The 22,864-nt window shown below is 39.2% G+C and overlaps 1 protein-coding gene across 3 annotated transcripts in view; it reads left to right on the top strand.

The window, feature by feature from the left end:
- LOC126458249 (uncharacterized) overlaps window positions 1-22,864 on the top strand; it is a 113,008-nt gene that overhangs the window by 25,759 nt on the left and 64,385 nt on the right. For 2 of the 3 annotated variants that reach the window (XM_050095162.1, XM_050095161.1), the window contains exon 2: window positions 22,491-22,724. In XM_050095162.1, coding sequence (XP_049951119.1) covers window positions 22,491-22,724 — 234 coding nt within the window. Of the gene's footprint in view, window positions 1-9,639; window positions 9,749-22,490; window positions 22,725-22,864 lie in introns of those variants that run through there. The other variant, XM_050095163.1, reaches the window with a different exon arrangement.

Raw genomic sequence — 22,864 nt, 5'->3', positions numbered from 1 at the left:
CTGCAAGGCTGTGACCCAATACTTGCACTCGTGATACAATCTGAACTGCCTCAGACTCCACAATTCCACTGATTATCAGAGCCGGTACTTCTACATTACTCATCCTAACTTCAATAATGTCATTATTCTGTGCCTCATGTAAATTCTTAGAAACATGTGTTTCGTCACTGTCTGATTGGGTAAGCTATCCACAATCCTGTTCCTCTCCCTTTCAGCTTCCTCCTCATTCCACCTCTCTGCTTCCTGTCCTTTTCCTTTTTTTTGTTTTCACTAAACTATCTTCAAGCATGTTCTTCTCCCTTTCAGCTTTCTCCTTCTCCCTCCTCTCTACTTACTATCCTTTTCCTTTTTTCCATTCTCTGTAAACTATCCACAAGTCTGTTCCTCTGCCTTTCAGCTTCCTCCTATTCCCTCCTCTCTGCTTCCTCCCCTTTTCCTTTTTCCCATTCTTTCCATAATCAACCTATTCCTCACATCCTGAGGCCCATTCTCCAATATCCAATTCTCATGTTCTCTCTGCATCTTTTCCCTATACTCCGGAGCTTTGTGAAAAGCTGTTTCATTCACCTCAGGATCAAGTGCTTCTAACTCTTAGGCTGCTCTATTTTCTCTGCCAGCAACTTACCTACTTCACCTCTTAAAATTCTCAATACCTCCTCTGTGATAGCTCCTTGCAGTATTGAAATCCCTGTGGAACTGATCATGGCATGATTACTTCTCATCAATTGTTGTTGTTGTGGTCTTCAGTCCTGAGACTGGTTTGATGCAGCTCTCCATGCTACTCTATCCTGTGCAAGCTTTTTCATCTCCCAGTACCTACTGCAACCTACATCCTTCTGAATCTGCTTAGTGTATTCATCTCTTGGTCTCCCTCTACGATTTTTACCCTCCACGCTGCCCTCCAATACTAAATTGGTGATCCCTTGATGCCTCAGAACATGTCCCACCAACCGATCCCTTCTTCTGGTCAAGTTGTGCCACAAACTTCTCTTCTCCCCAATCCTATTCAATACTTCCTCATTAGTTATGTGATCTACCCATCTAATCTTCAGCATTCTTCTGTAGCACCACATTTCGAAAGCTTCTATTCTCTTCTTGTCCAAACTATTTATCGTCCATGTTTCACTTCCATACATGGCTACACTCCATACGAATACTTTCAGAAATGACTTCCTGACACTTAAATCAATACTGGATGTTAACAAATTTCTCTTCTTCAGAAACGCTTTCCTTGCCATTGCCAGCCTACATTTTATATCCTCTCTACTTCGACCATCATCAGTTATTTTGCTCCCCAAATAGCAAAACTCCTTTACTACTTTAAGTGCCTCATTTCCTAATCTAATTCCCTCAGCATCACCTGACTTAATTAGACTACATTCCATTATCCTTGTTTTGCTTTTGTTGATGTTCATCTTATATCCTCCTTTCAAGACACTGTCCATTCCATTCAACTGCTCTTCCAAGTCCTTTGCTGTCTCTGACAGAATTACAATGTCATCGGCGAACCTCAAAGTTTTTATTTCTTCTCCATGAATTTTAATACCTACTCCGAATTTTTCTTTTGTTTCCTTTACTGCTTGCTCAATATACAGATTGAACAACATCGGGGAGAGGCTACAACCCTGTCTTACTCCCTTCCCAACCACTGCCTCCCTTTCATGTCCCTCGACTCTTACAACTGCCATCTGGCTTCTGTACAAATTGTAAATAGCCTTTCGCTCTCTGTATTTTACCCCTACCACCTTTAGAATTTGAAAGAGAGTATTCCAGTCAACATTGTCAAAAGCTTTCTCTAAGTCTACAAATGCTAGAAACGTAGGTTTGCCTTTCCTTAATCTTTCTTCTAAGATAAGTCGTAAGGTCAGTATTGCCTCACGTGTTCCAGTGTTTTTACGGAATCCAAACTGATCTTCCCCGAGGTTGGCTTCTACTAGTTTTTCCATTCGTCTGTAAAGAATTCGTGTTAGTATTTTGCAGCTGTGACTTATTAAGCTGATAGTTCGGTAATTTTCACATCTGTCAACACCTGCTTTCTTTGGGATTGGAATTATTATATTCTTCTTGAAGTCTGAGGGTATTTCGCCTGTTTCATACATCTTGCTCACCAGATGGTAGAGTTTTGTCAGGACTGGCTCTCCCACGGCCGTCAGTAGTTCCAATGGAATATTGTCTACTCCGGGGGCCTTGTTTCGACTCAGGTCTTTCAGTGCTCTGTCAAACTCTTCACGCAGTATCATATCTCCCATTTCATCTTCATCTACATCCTCTTCCATTTCCATAATATTGTCCTCAAGTACATCGCCCTTGTATAGACCCTCTATATACTCCTTCCACCTTTCTGCTTTCCCTTCTTTGCTTAGAACTGGGTTTCCATCTGAGCTCTTGATATTCATACAAGTCGTTCTCTTATCTCCAAAGGTCTCTTTAATTTTCCTGTAGGCGGTATCTATCTTACCCCTAGTGAGATAGGCCTCTACATCCTTACATTTGTCCTCTAGCCATCCCTGCTTAGCCATTTTGCACTTCCTGTCAATCTCATTTCTGAGACGTTTGTATTCCTTTTTGCCTGTTTCACTTACTGCATATTTATATTTTCTCCTTTCATCAATTAAATTCAATATTTCTTCTGTTACCCAAGGATTTCTACTAGCCCTCGTCTTTTTACCTACTTGATCCTCTGCTGCCTTCACTACTTCATCCCTCAAAGCTACCCATTCTTCTTCTACTGTATTTATTTCCCCCATTCCTGTCAATTGCTCCCTTATGCTCTCCCTGAATCTCTGTACAACCTCTGGTTCTTTTAGTTTATCCAGGTCCCATCTCCTTAAATTCCCACCTTTTTGCAGTTTCTTCAGTTTTAATCTACAGGTCATAACCAATAGATTGTGGTCAGAGTCCACATCTGCCCCTGGAAATGTCTTACAATTTAAAACCTGGTTCCTAAATCTCTGTCTTACCATTATATAATCTATCTGATACCTTTTAGTATCTCCAGGGTTCTTCCATGTATACAACCTTCTTTCATGATTCTTAAACCAAGTGTTAGTTATGATTATGTTGTGCTCTGTGCAAAATTCGACCAGGCGGCTTCCTCTTTCATTTCTGTCCCCCAATCCATATTCACCTACTATGTTTCCTTCTCTTCCTTTTCCTACACTCGAATTCCAGTCACCCATGACTATTAAATTTTCGTCTCCCTTCACAATCTGAATAATTTCTTTTATTTCATCATACATTTCTTCAATTTCTTCGTCATCTGCAGAGCTAGTTGGCATATAAACTTGCACTACTGTAGTAGGCGTGGGCTTCGTACCTATCTTGGCCACAATAATGCGTTCACTATGCTGTTTGTTGTAGCTTACCCGCATTCCTATTTTCCTATTCATTATTAAACCTACTCCTGCATTACCCCTATTTGATTTTGTGTTTATAACCCTGTAGTCACCTGACCAGAAGTCTTGTTCCTCCTGCCACCGAACTTCACTAATTCCCACTATATCTAACTTCAACCTATCCATTTCCCTTTTTAAATTTTCTAACCTACCTGCCCGATTAAGGGATCTGACATTCCACGCTCCGATCCGTAGAACGCCAGTTTTCTTTCTCCTGATAACGACATCCTCTTGAGTAGTCCCCGCCCGGAGATCCGAATGGGGGACTATTTTACCTCCGGAATATTTTACCCAAGAGGACGCCATCATCATGTAATCATACAGTAAAGCTGCATGCCCTCGGGAAAAATTACGGCTGTAGTTTCCCCTTGCTTTCAGCCGTTCGCAGTACCAGCACAGCAAGGCCGTTTTGGTTATTGTTACAAGGCCAGATCAGTCAATCATCCAGACTGTTGCCCTTGCAACTACTGAAAAGGCTGCTGCCCCTCTTCAGGAACCATACGTTTGTCTGGCCTCTCAACAGATACCCCTCCGTTGTGGTTGCACCTAAGGTACGGCTATCTGTATCGCTGAGGCACGCAAGCCTCCCCACCAACGGCAAGGTCCATGGTTCATGGGGGGTCTCATCAATTACACAATAATAAACAAGAAAAAACTATTTAAACATACCATTATCATAGATTATCACTACCTTACGTGCATAAATGCTGGGCCATATTCCTAGTTCTGCACCAAACAAAATCAAGTTACAAAAACATTTAACCATAATACTATCAGATTATTTCTTACTGTCACTTAACTACTCTCACCTGAGTAGCAAAATTCACTGCTACACATCAGAGCAATGAGCAAACCTAGCTTCACCTTCTGAATCACTACTAATGGTTGACAGCTTGTACTACTAGACAATGAGTCACATTTCTTCCTCATGACACCCACCTTGTCCATATCAACCAAGTGAAAAATAGCACTTATGTTTAAATCTCCTCATCCGTCTGAGTTCACTTGTCATCTGCTGAACTTAAAAATAAAACAAAGAGATTGCACTTACCCCACCAGGCGTTGATGAAACTGCACCCCTGCAGTCATCAAGTCATCTTTTTCATCCACAGATGACATTGTAGGTTTTGTCGCTAGCTCTGCCACCAAATGGCGTGGTGATGACCTCGAAGATCCCCTGCCAATACCACTCCGAAAAGTGCAGTTGCACTTGGTGAGATGACTGACTGTGCTGATGGACTGGTGGGCCCAGTGGAAACCCTGCTGACAGTAAGGAATGCTTTATACAGTCACCGTACATGCTTCGTCGTAGCTCAACAGGGCAAAACATACCTCATTTTGTTGACACTGGCCGGCACTAACATACAGGCGGCTGCTTCCATCGTGGTGAGAGAATGCTGTGTAGGTCTTCTGTGTTGCTGACAGCTCGCCCGTGGGTTGCTGGTGGCCACTGTAGGCCACTGTTGTGACATCAGCAGCGTGCTCTCGATGGTGCCTGGAATAGCCAAAGATGACAGCTGCTAACATGAGTAACTTAGAAGTAGATATCCTTGGAGTAGTGAAGCAACTTAAATCATGTGATAAAAGCTAGTCTTCTGGTCCAGGCTGTATACCAGTTAGGTTCCTTTCATAGTATGTTGATACAATAGCTCCATACATAACATCACATACAACCGCTCGCTTGGAAAGATCCATATCCAAAGACTGGAAAGTTGCGCATGTCACACCAACATTTAAGAAAGGCAGTTATCCACTAAATTATAGGCCCATATCATTAACATCAATGTGCAGCAAGATTTTGAAACGTACATTGTGTTCAAACCTTGAAGAGAAAGGTGAATTGACACAGTCAGTATGGATTTAGAAAACATCATTCTGGTGAAATTAACTAGCGTTTTGTTCACATGAGATTGTGTATTTCTAGATTTCCAGAAGTCTCTTGACACTGTACCTCACAAGCAGCTTGTAATCACATCACATGCTTACGGAATGTCTTCTCAGTTATGTGACTGGATTCGCGATTTCCTGTCAGAGAGGTCACAGTTTGTAATAATAGATGGAAAGTCAACGAACAAAACAGAAGTGAATTCTGTCATTTACCAAGGTATGTTTTAGCTCCTCTACTGTTCCTTATCTGTATAAACTATTTGTGAGACAAACTGAGTAGCTACCTTAGGCAGTTTGCAGATGATGCTGTCGTTAATCGTCTAATAAAGTCATCAGAAAATCAAAGAAATTGCAAAACATTTCAGATAAGATATCTGTATGGTGCAAAAATTGGCAATTGATCCTAAATAATGAAAAGTGGGAGGTCATCCAGATGAGTGCTAAAAGGAAGCCATTAAGTTTTTGTTACATGATAAATCAATCAAACCTAAAAATAGAAAATGTTGTGGCATGGTGAACCAAAGACTGTATTTTATTGGCAGAACTCTTAGAAGATGCAACAGGTCTGTTAAACAGACTGTCTACAGTACACTTGTCTGTCCTTTTTTGGAGTACTGCTGCATGGTATGGGATCCTTACCAGATAAGATTAACAGAGTGCACTGAAAAGTTCAAAGAAGGGTAGCACATTATGTATAATTGAGAAATGGGGAAACGTGTCACAGATATGATACAGGATTTGGGGTGAACACCATTAAAACAAAGGCATTTCTCATTGCGGCAGGATCTTGTTACGAAATTTCAATCACCAACGATCTCCCCAGAATGTGAGAATATTTTGTTGACGCTGAACTATACAGGATAAAATTATCATAAAGGAACTCAGAGCTCGCACGGAAAGATATAGATGTTTGGTTTTTTTCTGCTTGCTGTTTGAGAGTGGAATAATATAGAATTACTGTGAAAGTGGTTTGACAAAGTGCCTACCAGGCTGTTAAGTGTTATTTGCAGAGTATTTGTGTACATGTAGAATAGCTTCTCAGCTCCGCATGCGTTCACTGTGGTGATGCGGAGAGTGCTTTGCGTGGGATTTGACCCTCTGCTCTCTGGCAGGAGTCAGATGGCGGCTGATGCTATGGTGCTAAATGCAGTGTATGGCTGGTGCCTGATGACCAAGCACACACGTCGTGCTGCATTGCCCTGCTGATTGACATTGCATCAGATGCCTGCAACTGAGGCTGCTCCAATTTGCTGTGACATCCATTGCAGTAAAGAGGGTCCCACAATCACTCCGGCATTATCTTGCATCCCTGAAACCTGTGATGCCGGCCACTTCCTAGTAAATATTCCAGAATTTGAATCAAGAACAGTTGCCAACATGGGTAACTTAGAAATAGATGTCCTTGGAGTAGTGAAGCAATGTAAATCACTTAATAAAAGCAAGTCTTCCGGTTTGTACTGTGTACCAGTTAGGTTCCTTTGAGAGGATGCTGATGCAGTAGCTCCATACTTACGTACAATCATATGCAACCGCTTGCTCGACGGAAGATCCATACCCAAAGACTGGGAAGTTGCACAGATCACACCAATAACCAAGAAAGGCAATAGCAGTAATTAACTAAATTACAGGGCCGTATCATTAATATCAGTTGTTGGGTCATGTTCTGAGGCATCAAGGGATCACCAATTTAGTATTGGAGGGCAGCATGGAGGCTAAAAATCATTGAGGGAGACCAAGAGATGAATACACTAAGCAGATTCAGAAGGATGTAGGTTGCAGTAGGTACTTGGAGATGAAGAAGCTTGCACAGGATAGGGTAGCATGGAGAGCTACATCAAACCAGTCTCTGGACTGAAGACCACAACAACAACACCATTAATGTCAATATGCAGCAGGATTTTAGAACATACATTATGTTCGAACATTATGAATTACTTTGAAGAGAAAAGTCTATTTACAAACAGTCAACACAGATTTAGAAAACATGTTTCTTGTGAAACACAATTAACTCCTTACTCACACGAAGTGTTGAGAGCTATTGACAAGGGATTTCAAATTGATTGTGCATTTCTAGATTTTGAGAAGACTTTTGACACTGTACCTCACAGGTGGATTGTAATCAAATTACGTGCTTATGGACTTTTGTCTCAGTAATGCAACTGGATTCATGATTTCCTGTCAGAGAGATCACAGTTTGTAGTAATTGAGGGAAAGTCATCAAGTAAAACAGAAGCGATTTTTGGTGTTCCTCATGATAGTGTTATAGGCCCTTGGCTGTTCCTTGTCCATATAAACTATTTAGGAGACAATTTGAGCTGTCTTCTTAGGATGTTTGCAGATGCTATCATTTATCATCCTACTAAAGTCATTGGAAGATCTAAACAAATTGCAAAATGGTTTAGAAAAGATATCTGTATGGTACAAAAATTGGCAATTGACCCTAAATAATGAAAAGTTGGGGGTTATCCACATGAGTGCTAAAAGAAATAAGTTAAACTTCAGTTACACATTGAATCAATCACATCTAAAGCCCGTAAATTCAACTAAATACCTAATATAAATGGATAGATAACAAATTTACTCACCAAGTGGCAGCAGAACCCCCCCCCCCCCCCCCCCACACACACACACACATACACAAAATGATTTATCTTTAGGAATTACAATTACAAAAAACTTAAAGTGGAGAGAACACACAGAAAATGTGGGGAAGGTAAACCAAAGACTGTGGCAAACCAAAGACTGTGATTTATTGGTGGAACATTTAGATGATGCTACAGATCAACGAAAGAGATTGCCCACACTATGCCTGTCCGTCCTCTTTTTGAAGTACTGCTGCAGGTGTGCGATTCGTACCAGATAGGATTAATGGTGTACATTGAAAAAGTTCAGAGAAGAGTAGCATGTTGTGTATTATCAAGAAAAACAGGAAAGAGTGTCACAGACATGATACAGGATTTGGGGTAGACGCCATTAAAACAAAGGCATTTCTCGTTGTGGCAGGATCTTCTCACAAAGTTTTAATCACCAACTTTCCCCTCCAAATGCAAAAATATATTGTTGACGCCAACCTACATTAGAGAGAAACAGTCATTATGATAAAATGAGGGAAATCAGAACTCACATGGAAAGGAAGTGGTGTTCGTTTTTTCCGCATGCTGTTCTAGAGTGGAATAATAGACAATTATTGTGAAGGTTGTTTGATGAACCCTCTGCCAGGCATTTAAGTGTGATTTGCAGAGTATCCATGTAGATGTACCACATTAATCTTTCTGTTTTGTGATCTACAATGACAGAAATTCATTTCCAAGAGTAATGTGGCTAATCTTTCTCCATTGATTAAAGGTAATTTAGCATTGATATATAAAAGGTGCGTTTTTTTTTAAGTACGCACCACAGATACTCTGCTACCCACCAGCTGCTCTGTCAGTGCATGCCTGACTATTGAGGGGAGCCCTACAATTTGTTGTCAGATAGCAGAGGTTGAGAAGTTCACATCTGAGATTGCTGCATAATCATCTGAGCCTCTGTTTTTGACCTTCCACTTGCCTCCGAACCAGAGAACCACAATTGATTCTGGGTACTATGCTGCAGATAGTGAGCTGAGCTTCCACTCTGTGTGCTGTGATAGAGATCTTATTTTGGTTTACCCATAAAGCATATGTCATTTAATAAGTATCGGAACACTGCATGACAAAGATGCGATATAAACATACCCACACCAATAAGAGAGATGTAAGAAAAGAAAGGTGAACATGTATCTTCATTCTAATGTTTACTCTTCAAGGCTGTCCCTTCCGGTCTGCGATTCTGGGTGGACGTGTTGCGTGTGTGAGCTGTTTGTATTTGTTAAAGGGTTTTACAATATATGTCTTCTAGAAAGGGAGGCAGTTTCTTTCATTTTTAAATTGTCATCCAGAAAATGATACCTGGAAGCACAGCAACATGCAATCTTCAAGTCTAACGGCGACCTGATTTATGATTGTACGATACTGCATTCTTTATCACAAGGGTGGAAGAAGTTCCCTTTTCTTCAAGAAAAAAGATGTAAGTAGCTGTTAAAAAAAGAATTAATATATTAATAAATTAGACTGTTTCAGTGATAATCGTAGCAATAAACTGTGGAGGTGCAAACTTAGAAGCATGAATCAATGCTGTTGAAAGTATCTGCCAGTCACACACCTCCATGTTATGCGAACCTCTTTTACGTGGCTGGTACTTAATTGAGCAGTATAACTGGCGACCATAAAAAGGATGGTGCTAGGTATAGATAATTGAAGTAATTACAATATATAAAATGTGGTAAAAATTTCCAGTGTTTTAATTATCTTTTCTTTTCTTTGTTGCATGAAATGAGTAATATTGCCAAAAGAAAGAGGGAAGGATTATGAAAGGATATGCATGGACTGAGAATAAAATTTGTTTGGAAACTACCAGAAATAGAAATTGTGAAACCCATTGAGAAGGTGGGAAGACACTAACTTATAGCTTGCATAGCTGCACTTGATAGCGCCTCACTCGTATCTAATAGTTGTAGTACCTTCCCCTCCCATCCTAAAAAATTGGAACATTATAATATTAGTATTTATTAAAAACAATTTTTGACTGGGAATTTTGAAGAAGTGTAAGTGTGGCAACAATGAGTTGCATTATATGTTTGCAACACATCACAGGATAATTTAGCAAATTTCTCAGAGTAATGAAGAAAAGCATATTCATTTTAAAATTTTGCAATTAGAAAACCACAAGGACAGAAATGGATAAAGCAAATGAAACCATTGTCGACAAGTCAGTAATTAATGTACAAGCACAAAATGTCACTTCAACTAATGCGACGACAAACGATACTGAGTGTGAAAATGTCGATGAGAGAGACGACAGTGGCGAGTATTATTTAAGCTCAATTATTATTGTGGATAGCAATGTGATTAATGACAGAGGTTATTTATGGCAGATGAAATAAATTCACGAATATCGCTGGGAAGCAGTTTTTCACATGAGGCTAGTGAAAGGCGCGGTAGAGAAAATTCTAGTAGATCTAAAATTTCTGCATCAGCCAAAACAGACCTGTAGGTGTTGAAAAGGTACCCCAATGTTGATGCAACTTAAGCAAGGGATGATGAAAACTCTTAATGAATTTAGGAGTGAACAAACACAAAAATTTAATGAACAAACTGAAAACTTTAGTGATCTAACACAAACATTTAATAATTTAACACAAAAGTCAAAGATTCCTCAAACCAGCAAACACAAACATTTAAAGATTTTAAGGAATTGTGACACAAAAATTTTAGGAACTTTCAAATCAACAAATGCAAACATTTTATGACATAAGTAAAACATTGTGCACTGACCTGTCAAATGATTTTACATGTAAGTTGTCCGAAAAGGGAAAAGAATTAAAGGTGGAGCTATTCACAGATCTGTCTCAGGGAATAAGATAAGTTAGATAAAAAGATATTGGATGTTGACACAGCATAGGGGGAAGTGACAGGTAAGGTGAAAAACATGAGCGACACACAGATTGAAATGCAGGTGACTCAATCAGAAATTACTAAAAGTGTAAAGGAGATGCAAGATACTATTACCAAGCCGCAAACAATGTGTAAAGATTTGCCTGAGTAAGTATAGGAACTGTTTGTAAAAATGAATAATTTAAAATTGAGCAGTAAGTTTGTAAAGAAAACCCAAGAAAGAATTGATAAGGATGTAAAGAACTTAATGGATAGAGCCGAATCAGGATTACTAGATAAGGATACGACATTAGCAAAGAACGTGGTGCAAGAGCACAAGAGCAATGTGGAAGGGCTCAAAGAGGTAAGGAACTAATTGCCGGGAGCAAATCATGCTTAAAAGCAGCAGAAGAAAAATTACCTAACAGTTTAACTAATGGTGCTGACATCACAAAGGAGCCACTAATCACTAGCAATCAAGTGCAGTCTGGCGGATTAGAAAGCTGCCATACATATCTGTTGTTTACCGCTGGCCGCTCAGGTGGAGAGGAAGGAGAGCATAAAATTCAGGAGGCACTGCCAATGTCAATACTAGTTGCACTGGCGTACACAGAGTATACCCACATGCAGCTGAACAATGCAATGGCAGTATCAGACTGCACCTCCTGCCTGTCTGTTCTTCTAGCTGACAAGGGGTTACTACAGCATAGTTTCTTATTTTTACTACAGAGGGTAAAAGACGCACCCTGAAGTATTCACCAGAGCCTTCCATAATGTGTTACCATGCAACTGGACTGAGGCACGGAAGATGAAGTTCATTGTGGGGTGATGCTTTATTACGGGCAACTGATATGGCCGAGCAGTGTCATGAACAGTTTGAGAGTGCCTTCTTGGACAAGTTCTGGTACATAGCAGAGGAAGAGAGGCTAAGGTGGGAGTTATTTAACCCAGTACCATTCATCATTAAACATGGGGCCCACAGAAATATTTTGAAAAAAATATGTAAACAAAACAAGATATTGGACAAATCCAGTCTCTCACATGGATGTACTAAAAATACTCGGAAGTCACTCACCACCACAAAGCAAGGAAAAATTAATCACAATACCTGAGAATGATGTAGAATACTTTTATCCATTCTGGATTCGATTGCCCTCAATTTATGAAGAGGGTGGTTACAAACCCAGAACAATAATGTGCGAAGTAAACATCCGCGAAATAACTATTCGCAAAGTAGTAACAGTAGGCACTCTTACCACTTGCGTAATAATAATCACACAAGAAGTAACTGGGAATCAAGGAGACAAATGAGGTTTTAAAGGAAACCATAAACCTAATAAAAATGGACGAGCTTATACTGAACAAAGGGGTTTTGGACAACAGATTCAAAATGTAACCCTGGTGGGTTGTAATAACCAGTATAATAATTGGCAAGAACCACCAGGTGGTAGATGGCCAGGCAGTCCTCCTCCTGGTAACTAGGACCAGCACAACAACAAATCAGAAGGGGTGAGACTTCAAGCATTAATACCCATTGCTATCGGAAAAGTTTTTTTAAAATGCATTTTTCTAGTGGTGGAAAAACTTGTAGTTAATTGTCTTATTGACATGGATACTTTCCATCAATACAAGGTACAGATTGATATAGGGCAGGAAAAGTTTTTCTTTACAATTAACAAACAAAGGTTATCAGTAGATTTAATCAAAAAAGGTACAATAGAAAACAAACCTCTGCTAAATATAGACATTAGAGTGCAAATGTCTTATACAGATGCATTGTTGCGCTATGCACAAAAAGACAAACAGCTACATGAAGGAAGTATAGATGTAGTAGTAATACAAGCAAACATAAGTGAATCAGTTTGTTTGTTGGAAGACCACTAAGAGGAGCTACAGGAATTAATACTACAGTATGAGCATGTATTTGAAAAGCTCCCAGGAGTAATAAAAGGTTACACATATGAAATGGATGTTTAGTTTTACAATAACATTCTGTTTTTCATAATGTCCTGTACCATGGTCCAAGGAGGAGGCAGTGAGGAAAGAAATTGAGAGGATGAGAGATTGTGGAGCCGTACAATGCTCATACTTGCCAGGTTGTAATCTGATTTTAGCTATTGCCAAATCTGATGGTAGTGTCAGGTTTGTACTTGATGCACGGAATATAAACAAGATCATTGTTCCTTTTTAGGACATGTCCCAACAACTTAGAAGAACAGTTACTGAAGTTCCGTAAAGTCAAATACCTTACCACAATTGATTTAAAGTTCGTATTGGCAGGTAGCTCTCTATGAGGTCAGTAGGAAATACACAGTCTTTATCTGGAGGCAGAAGCTGTGAATTTTGTGTCGTGGCTTTTGGTTAAATGTGAGTGGAAGTGTTTTCATTCCTGTGTGAGACAAAGTTTTAGGTCCAGAATTCCTTAATAATGTCACTGTCTGCTTGGATGACTCGCTAATAGCAACACCTATGTGGAAAGAGAATTTGTGACTTTTGGGGCAAGTACTTATATGGATTCTCAGAATACGGTGTTACGGCAAATTTAAAGAAGTCTGAATTTGGGAAGGAAAAGGTCAAATTCCTAGGACACATCATATCACTCGAAGGTATTTTCCCAGACCCAGGGAAACTAGATGCAGTCAGACATATTGCCCCAACTCAGAAAAAAAACTCAAAAATGTATTTCGCCAGAGCCAGGGAAACTAGATGCAATCAGACTCCCCCACAACTCAAAGCTTATCAAGGCCTAGTATCTTTCTTTAGAAAATTTATTGCTGACCAGTTGCTGAACAGCAATGTCACGTTAAACTTGTTATGGAAGAATAACCCATGGATGTGGATCGGTGAGTCTCCAACCAACTTCAAAAACATAAAAGAAGCTTTACTCTGTGTAAATATATTGCATCACCCAGACATGTCATAAGGGTTTTGTTTAACTACTGATGCATCTTCACAGGCCTGAGGGCGTGCCTATTTCAGATCACTGAGATATATGGACAACAAACACCCAGGATAATTAGTTTTGCTCGCAGAACTCTTAGTGAATGTGAGCAGTCATATTCAGTAATGGAGCATGAAGTTCTCTCTGCAGTGGGGGCTTTTAAGAAATTCAAATATTATTTGTAGGGAAAATACACCAAACTCTATTGTGACCACCAAATGCATTCCTTTCTCTTGACATGCAAATTGCTGCACAGAAGAGTAGCCAGATGGTGTCTTAGTTGCAGGAATTCAGTTTTTATGTAGTGTAATCAAAGGTAAACAAAATGTAATTGCTGACACCTTGTGGAGGCTACCCCAAGGGCTAAATGAAGTTTTAGAACTCACTAAATTTGAGAAATCCGTGTCATACTTATGCAAGACAAAACACACCAACCATATTATGTAAAATCGTCCAATAGCCTGGAGCAATTGCAAGAAGTAGATCCATGCTGGTAAAAAATAAGACTCAAACTATGTGAAGGAGATGATGATGATAATTCGAAAATGTACTATTTGTCAGGATACTAAACAATCCAACAAATTAAAATCAATTAAACTGCATCCAATAGGTCCCACAAGACACTTAGAATTAGTAGCATTGGATGTTGCTGGTCCTTTTCCAAAATGAAAAGCAGGCATTAAGTATGTAATTGCCTAATATGACATTTTTTCCAAGTATGTTAAATTGTATTCATTGAGGACAGTGACAGCTGGTTCTGTTATTAGAATTACAGACGGCTTTCTCCTGAGAGTAGGGAAGCCACAGATACTGTTACTGATAATGCATCGTACTTCATAGGTAACAGATGGAAAGAATTCAGGACCACAAATAATTAAACACATGCTGGTATCATGATTCCACTCTGAAGCAAGCTCTGTAGAAAGGGCGTTTAAAAAATGTAATAGATTTATATGCTGCTACAAACCACAGAAACATACAAAATGGATTTCAGCAAATCATTAATAACTTGCCACATACTTTGACAGGTTTGACACCAACTGAATTAATGTTTGAGAAATGAGAAATGGATGAATGAGAAAAATCACTCCCTAAAGTATCTAAGGGAGATACGTTATTTGAAGAAAAAATACGCCAAACCTTGATTAACCTAGGAGAAAAGGATGAGCAGGGAAAAAAGTCTTATGACTAAAGATTAGGGCACACCATACAATTCCACGTAGGACAAGAAGTATTACTGCAAATGACCCAAACATGGAAAACTTAACTGGAGATGGCAACTCTTACACACTGATCCATTTGTAATTACGCAAGTCCCTCGTCCAGGATCAAATAGACTAGATTACCCCATAAATGGAATGGACAAGGGCCTTTATCCACACAAAGATCGAAAGGAATTTGTATGTTGACTGGGTTTGACAAGAGGTTAAACCAACTATGAAGTTGTCATGCTTAAGTGTAGAAATATTTCACTATAAATTATGAAAGATGTTCACTTAGTTTTAGGATAATTTTCTCTCGTGTTATTTATTTGTGTATAAATAAAAATAAGGTTACTCATTAGTTATTTAAGATGTTCTTTTACAATGTATAGACAAAAATCTACATTATAGCTATATAAAAGTAAACTAAGCACTAAAGTACAGGAACTCTGTGCATACCATGACAGAATGAATAATTCTTGGGATGTGCTCATGCTCTGAATAAGCTGTGAGAAGGGGTAATGAACTCATTGTATGAATGTGGAAGAGACCGAAAAGGTAAGTCAAAGTGATAGACATGCTGTTAATATTTGCTCTCACACAAACAAGAGTTATATTCTGAGAACCGGTCAGAAAAATAATGAACTAAGAACAATTGCATACTGAATGAAAATATGTATGTTAAAAGTGTGAATGATATGTTGATTGGCCTTGGTGCAACTACTTGTTTAGTTGATAAATGAATATTAAATTTTTTTTACAAGGAACAATGCTAGGTCACATCTTGAGAAGAAAGAGAATTTAGGTAGCTGGTACCAAAAGAAATGGTGCAAACTGCAGTTTGAGTAATTGTTTATATACAAATATGTGTATGACTGTGATAATGTGAATCTAATGCATGAATATAAACAAGTTATATGTGTAAAATGTTGTGAAATGCAATCGAGGCCCTGTACTACCAAAGAATGAAAAATAACGGGTCGGACCGTGCGTTGAAGAATGCAAGTAACATTATATGAATGTTGAATACAAGTGTCCAAGACACAATCACATGTGATAACGGCTTATCTGAATGTCCTCCCATGAACATTTCTTTTTGACACAACCTTTGCAGCAAAGTATTTACACATAAGAGCTGTATCCCGTGGAGAAAAGTATAAATTAAGTACACTGAAGAACAATCATTACAGGTACTTTTAAGCAAATGACATTAATAAACTAGTATGACATAATGAAATTAGAATTTTATCTATAGTGCTGCAAACACTGAATAAATAGTTTGTCGTAAAACACGAAGAATCGTTCACAGAGAATTTGCTCAATTATTATGTGATGTGTAAATGATGGATTTCAGCAGGAGATGATAAATGTTTCTTTCTATTCCTTATCATAACTCCCTGTAGATTCATAATCCACCTTTTGGTAGAATTGAGAGAAGCGTGGCTAAGTGTAGTTATACGTGCTTGTGTTGGAATTACAAATGCTTGAGTTAAATGAGATGTGACCGTAGTAGTACACTGAATTGCATAGATGGATATCGTTTTTTCAGTCCTGACGTGTCACGTTTTGCAAATTATTCGTGTAAACAAAGATTATGTCACAAGTTAAAAAGTAAAAGGGAGTACTAACTCATTGTAAAATTTGATGAGAATTTTTATGAAATAACTTGTCACTGAAATGTTGTCATGTGTCAAATAATATTAAAATGACATTTATGTGTAGTTATAAGTAGCAAATTTACATCGTGAGAGTGAAGTCTTTTGCGAATGGCACTGATATGTAAACCATTCTTGGTTTTCTTGCTGTGTCAATCTGTGATAAAATCTCAAGCTTTCAACAATAGCCTCCATCGTCATCGTCAGGAGCAACTGACTATCTTCACTGCCTTTGTGGTAGCCTTATATAGCTTTTGGATGGCTTCTGAATGCTTGGCTTGTGATTGGTCGGCGATTATGTACTGCTGTCGCAGACGGTGTCAGTGTCTGTGCTGGTGGCACCTCAGCTTCCATGGGAATGTAAACATTGCAAGGAATGTCTCTGCTGCTTCTCTGCATCGAGTGCTCGTTTCCATTCACCGCTCAGGTAATATCCGCTATCACAGTTAAAGTTCTTCTTGCTCATTCTTCTTTCAACAGCTTCCTTAATAACGGAATCCTGGCATGGGACAAAATTTTTATTTCATCAAACAGTATTTTATGTTCGTTAGTGAGGCTGTGCTCTGCAGTTGCTGATTTCTCTAGTTCTCTATTTTTAATATGCTGTTGGTGTTCTGCACAGTGGTCAGAAATGGTACAAGTGTTCTGACCTGTGTAATTGCTTTCACACTCACAGGGTATATTGTGAATTCCAGGGACCCTTAGGCCGAGACTGTCCATAACAGGGCGCATCATCTCCTTAATTTTCTTAAGAGGACAAAAAAATACCTAACAAAGTTGATGATTCCTCTAATCGAATGACACTGGACACTGGACCCGCATTCGGAAGGACGATGGTTCAATCCCGCGTCCGGCCATCCTGATTTAGGTTTTCCGTGATTTCCCTAAATCAATCCAGGCAAATGCCGGGATGGTTCCACTGAAAGGGCACGGCCGACTTCCTTCCCCATCCTTCCCTAATCCGATGAGACCGATGACCACGCTGTCTGGTCTCCTTCCCCAAACCAACCAACTCTAATCGAATGTTGTGAACATCACATCAAAAACTTCCAGGTGTTCATTGAAAAAATTAAACTAATTAGATTTGGTCGAAATGACTTTAGTCAGCTTCGATGTGGTATCACTGTTCACAAAAGTTCCTGTGGAGGACACTTTGAAAATGCTGTGAGAACTTTTTCCTCCTGAAACTAAAAAGTTGCTCCGGCATGTGATGATGGCCACCTACTTCTTGTATGGTACTAAATTTTATGAAATGATGGATGGTATGGCAATCGTCTCTCCATTATTGTCTAACTTTTTTATGGAGAATTTTGAGGAACGTGCATTAAATTCGGCTCCTCTCTGTCCATTCTTATTTTATCATTATGTTGATGATATGTTTATGGTCTGGCCACACAGTGCAGAAGCTCTTGAACAACACATGAACAGCATACATCTGAACATCCAGTTCACTGTCGAGATGGAGAAGGAAGGAAGGTTGTAATTCTTGGACGTTTTAGTACAACAACAGGCAGACGGGCATCTCGGCCACTTGTGTACCACAGGCCGGCACATACCGATTTATGTCTTAATGCCCAGAGTTTCCATCATCCTGTTCAGAAGAGAGCTGTTTTGAACACATCGGTATATAGAGAAAAAACTGTTTCTGACGAGGACCACTTGAAGTCCGAAATTGACCATCTGAAGTATGTGTTCCAAAAGAAAAGGAAACTGGAAAATGCTGCACACTCACAGGATGAACCACTGATTGCAGTTCTTCCTTTTTGTAGTGCTATATCCAGTAAAATAGGAAGAGTGCTGCATAGATGGTGTATAAGACTGACTTTTTGTCCTCCTAAGCAAATTAAGGAGATGATACACCCTGTTAAGGACAGTCTTGGCCTCAGCGTCCCTGGAATTTATAATACCCCTGAGAGTGTGGAAGCAATTATGTAGGTCAGACCATTCGTACAGTTTCTGACTGCTATGCAGAACACCAACGGCATGTTAAAATCAGAGAACTAGAAAAATCGGCAATTGTAGCGCACAGTCTCACTAACAAACACAAAATATTGTTTGACAAAACAAAAATTTTCTCCTATGCCTCCACATACTGGGTTTCTGTTATTAAGGAGACTGTTGAAATAAGAATGAGTGAGAAGAACTTTCACCATGATAGCGCGTATTATCTGAATGGTGCACGGAAATGAGTGCTCGATGCAGAGAAGCAGCTGACACATTCCTTGCAATGTTTACATTCCCACAGAAGAAGTGGCACTACCAGTGCAGACATTGACACCGCCTGCAACAACAGTATGTAATCGCCGACCAATCACAAGCTGACCAATCAGAAGCCAACAGTATGTAATCGCCGACCAATCACAAGCTGACCAATCAGAAGCCCTCTACGGGCTATACAAGGCCATCACAGCAACAGTGAAGATAGTCAGTTGCTCCTGACGATGACGATGGAGGCTATCATCGAAAGCTCAAGATTTTATCCCGAATTGACGTGGCAAGAAAACTGAGAATGTTTTACGTAAATTTGCAATATGTCTTAATTTATTTATGTATGTGATGTGAATTTTTACCCTCATGTATAAAGACATGTTAGGAAAACTGTATGTGAAAAGGCTATTTAACATGTGTGAAATGAAAAGAGGCTTAAAGAAAAACCGTCCATGGATAATACATGTAGCATGTACAAAATGAGGAATACACATTCGTGTGAAGCAGTGATCAAACTTGCTTGTCCCTACAATGATGAAAATGTTCCAAGTGTCCTTTGTAGTGGCATTGGACGTTGAAATTTACTACGGAGGAGGAATTACAGCAAGTAATTTACGGACTTACCTGGAATATGGTGAGCTCTCGATGTTGTGCCGGTGATATGAGATGGCCTTTTGCACACCGAAATATGTGATGATGGCGTGGTCTGTATAACCATGGACAGAACTTTATGGCTTCACTGTCGCGGCATTGAATTTTTTAACCACACACACATCAAAGTACCCTCTAGTCACTATAATGACATGCAATTTGACATCATGTACAAAGTTATAGATCCAAGGCTGAACTGTTCACCATAGTTGTACCGATGGTACCGCAAGGCATGCTCACAACAAACATCACTTAGCGTGTGGAGATGTCACTGCACGAACTGTAGGTGTTGGTTATGCCTCAATAATGGAGCAAAAGACTCCTAATTCAAACATGTCCTTTGTCGAGTCATGATCTCTTGTAAACTGAACTTTTGTAGATTTGTAAATTTCATGTATATTAATTTTAACATAAATAATGCTGACATGGGGAGGGGATAAATAAAATCTTGGTCCCAAATAAAAGGATTGGATCCCCAGTCAGGCCAAAAAGTGGCTTAAGAGGTACTCTCATATGAAAATGTTTCCTTACGCCGATATCAAAGTTTTCACTCTTCAACTATCTGTATTTTCCTGTCCACACTTCTGGGGGGACGTGTTGATGAGTGAGGTATGTGTATTTGTGTAAAAGTTTGTCGTAATATATCTTCTGGAAAGAGAGGCAGTTTTTACTTCTAAATTATTCATCCAGAAAATGCTACCTGGAAACACAACAAACTGCAATCTTCAAGTATAACAGTGACCTCATTTATTATCGTATCATACTGCATTCTTTATCATGGGGATGAAAGATGATCCTGTTTCTTCAAGAATATTAATCATTTAGACCATTTCAGTGGTAAGCGTAGCAAGAAACTGTGGAGATGCGAACTTAGTTGCATCAATCACTGCTGGTGAAAGTATCCGACAGCCACATACCTCAAAATAGTCCATATTATTTACTCCTCCCTTATGTTGCCACTACTTAAATGGCCAGTACAGTGCGATGCTAGCTCTCTTCACCAATTCAGCCAACCATGTATAGGAATCGAGAGTGGCCTGAGAACTCAGATGACAAACTCCATTTGTGTGGAGATGAGCTACAATTTCCTCCTGGTTACATCTGGGCTCACTGCTTTCAACAGCTACCGCCAAAGCCTCTGTCACATCTTAAACGAGACTTCACAGGAAACACATAGAATGCACACTGACTATCTTTCCCAACTTGCCTACTATTTCCTCTAGAGGTTCCATTACTTGCCAAAACTTGTAGCTCCCATTAACCTACACATCCAACCTATGTGGTTGTCCAGATATAGAAAATTGTCCATTCGTCCAACATGAGGCACCCAGTGCTGCCTTAGATGTGTTATCAACACAGTGCAGCACCTCTTACCTGTAGCTAAGGCATGAGGGGCAGGTATGCGGCCAGTTCCTACATCTGCCTTCTTTCCAGACACACATCCCTGTTACTTTCTGCCATTTATGTTCAAATGATGACAAACCAGTAAGATGTTGCACATAGGAAGGCAAAATGAAGAAGAGGTTTCCAAGGGTTCCAGAGATGTTACAGATTTTGTCACTGCAGCCTAGTGTTGGAGCCTGATGCCTACTGACTGTGGCCAGTGCAATTTCTAGCTATTTCGAGACTGTATCCAACTGGCTGCATACTTTGCTCCTTTCTGTGTGAAGATAAAATTAAGGCATGAAATATGGTACTACTTTGGTTCCTAGTGTTAAGTTTATGAATGCTGCTAGTGTTTTTAAACTGTGACTGTTCCTTCATGCAAGACTTAAAAAATTCTGAATTTATTGTTAGGGTGTTGTTAGTATGTCTAGTGTTAAAATAGTTGTCTACGCGAGTTTCATGGGTGGAAAGGTCATATCTCTGCAATGAATACTTTGTCTGTGTGTGGAATTGCCCCAAAAAGAGATTCCACATGACATTAATGAACTGAAGTATGCAAGTGAAACTGTCTTTCTGATGCTGTTATACTAATTATATATAGATCAGACACTGCTGAACTCTAGGTTTTGGAAGATCTGTACTGTGTGGCACCATGGTTAAGACAATAGTCTCATATTCAGAAGAATGTCAGTTGAAATTCCCATGTGGACATCCAGATTTAGATTTCTATGGTGTTCCTAAATTGCTTAAAGCAAAGGCCATGATTATTCCTCTGATCAGGGCTTGGCCAATTTCTTTCTAAGCTCTTGCTACCCAAGCCCTGTTGATGTCGTTGCCTATCTTCCTTTTCCTCCGTGAAGTATTATGGGAGACATGTTTCTCAAAGTACCTATCTCTTCGTCCTTTTTTTTAAAAGTGGGGATCACCACATCTGTACATACCTGATGAGTCATTTATGTTTGCCTGATGAAGTATTGTGCTAGAGGAATGAGGAATATTTAGTGAATGTAAGTGCTCAGGGTGAATGTTTTTTTTGTGGTATGTATATTTCTGGAGCGGTTACTTGCAAAATTGTTGTGAGAAGAATAGTTAGCTAAATGTCTTACTGGAATCTCACATCACTGCTAAATGAATGCTGGTTGAATGTTCCCTCTGCCGGGCCCTTTGTGGTGATTTGCAGAGTATGGATGTAGATATAGTTGCAACTGCTCACTACAAACAGAACTAATCTGTGTGCTGTCTTGTAGAGACGGTAGTTAACAACTTGAGGGGAGGAGTGAGAACAAATTTTTCATCAGACCTTCAGTGGTGATGTTGAACTGTACACTGTAACTTACAGATTTGTTGTAAATTCCTGTAATTGATTTAAGCTGTCGGCAGTACCACATAAAGAAAAAAAAATCTGTTGATTTTTTTTTCATTTTTAACTATAGCACACAAGCTTAGAAAGTTTGGGGGTGAATGGTCCTTTGTCATCAAACTTAGGCTTCTATTTAAAATTGTTCTTGAATTGTGTTTATTTGACTGGTTTGTAATTAAAAAATGTTTTTACAAATGTAGAATGTAAAGTACTTGAAAATATGTTGGTCAGTAAAAACTTTGGAATACTAATCGTTCATTAGTTTTTTTATGACTTTAATAAACATACTCACACAGTGCCGTCTATTCAATGTTATAGTATTGATTAGCAAGAATTCCTTTCTTGTTTCCAGGTGGGAGAGAGCATCTCCTATTCTCCCAAAAACAAGATTTGCTGAAAAGAAGGAAGCAGTTGCTCGATATTAAATTGCAATTGCAGAAGGATATTCACACTACCCAACCAATCAACTTTGGTAGCAAGTATGGGGCACTGTCTGAAGCAAAGGCTTTATCAATTGCAGATGGATTGCATCACAGATTTTCAGATGTACGGTTTCTTGAACGATTGGAGTGCCACATGCTATGTGGTAATGACGGGTGGTCCTTTGGCCTGATCTAATTGCATTAATGTGTATGGAGGCTGAATGCATGTGTGATATGTGGATTGAAACGGACGATTTTCATAGAACAGTATGTAACAACAAAAATAAACAAACTTCAGAATATG

Source organism: Schistocerca serialis, chromosome 2 (assembly GCF_023864345.2).
Source record: "Schistocerca serialis cubense isolate TAMUIC-IGC-003099 chromosome 2, iqSchSeri2.2, whole genome shotgun sequence".
NCBI lineage: Eukaryota > Metazoa > Arthropoda > Insecta > Orthoptera > Acrididae > Schistocerca > Schistocerca serialis.
The sequence above is the reverse complement of the archived record's forward strand: the minus strand, read 5'-3'. Positions and strand labels throughout refer to the sequence as shown.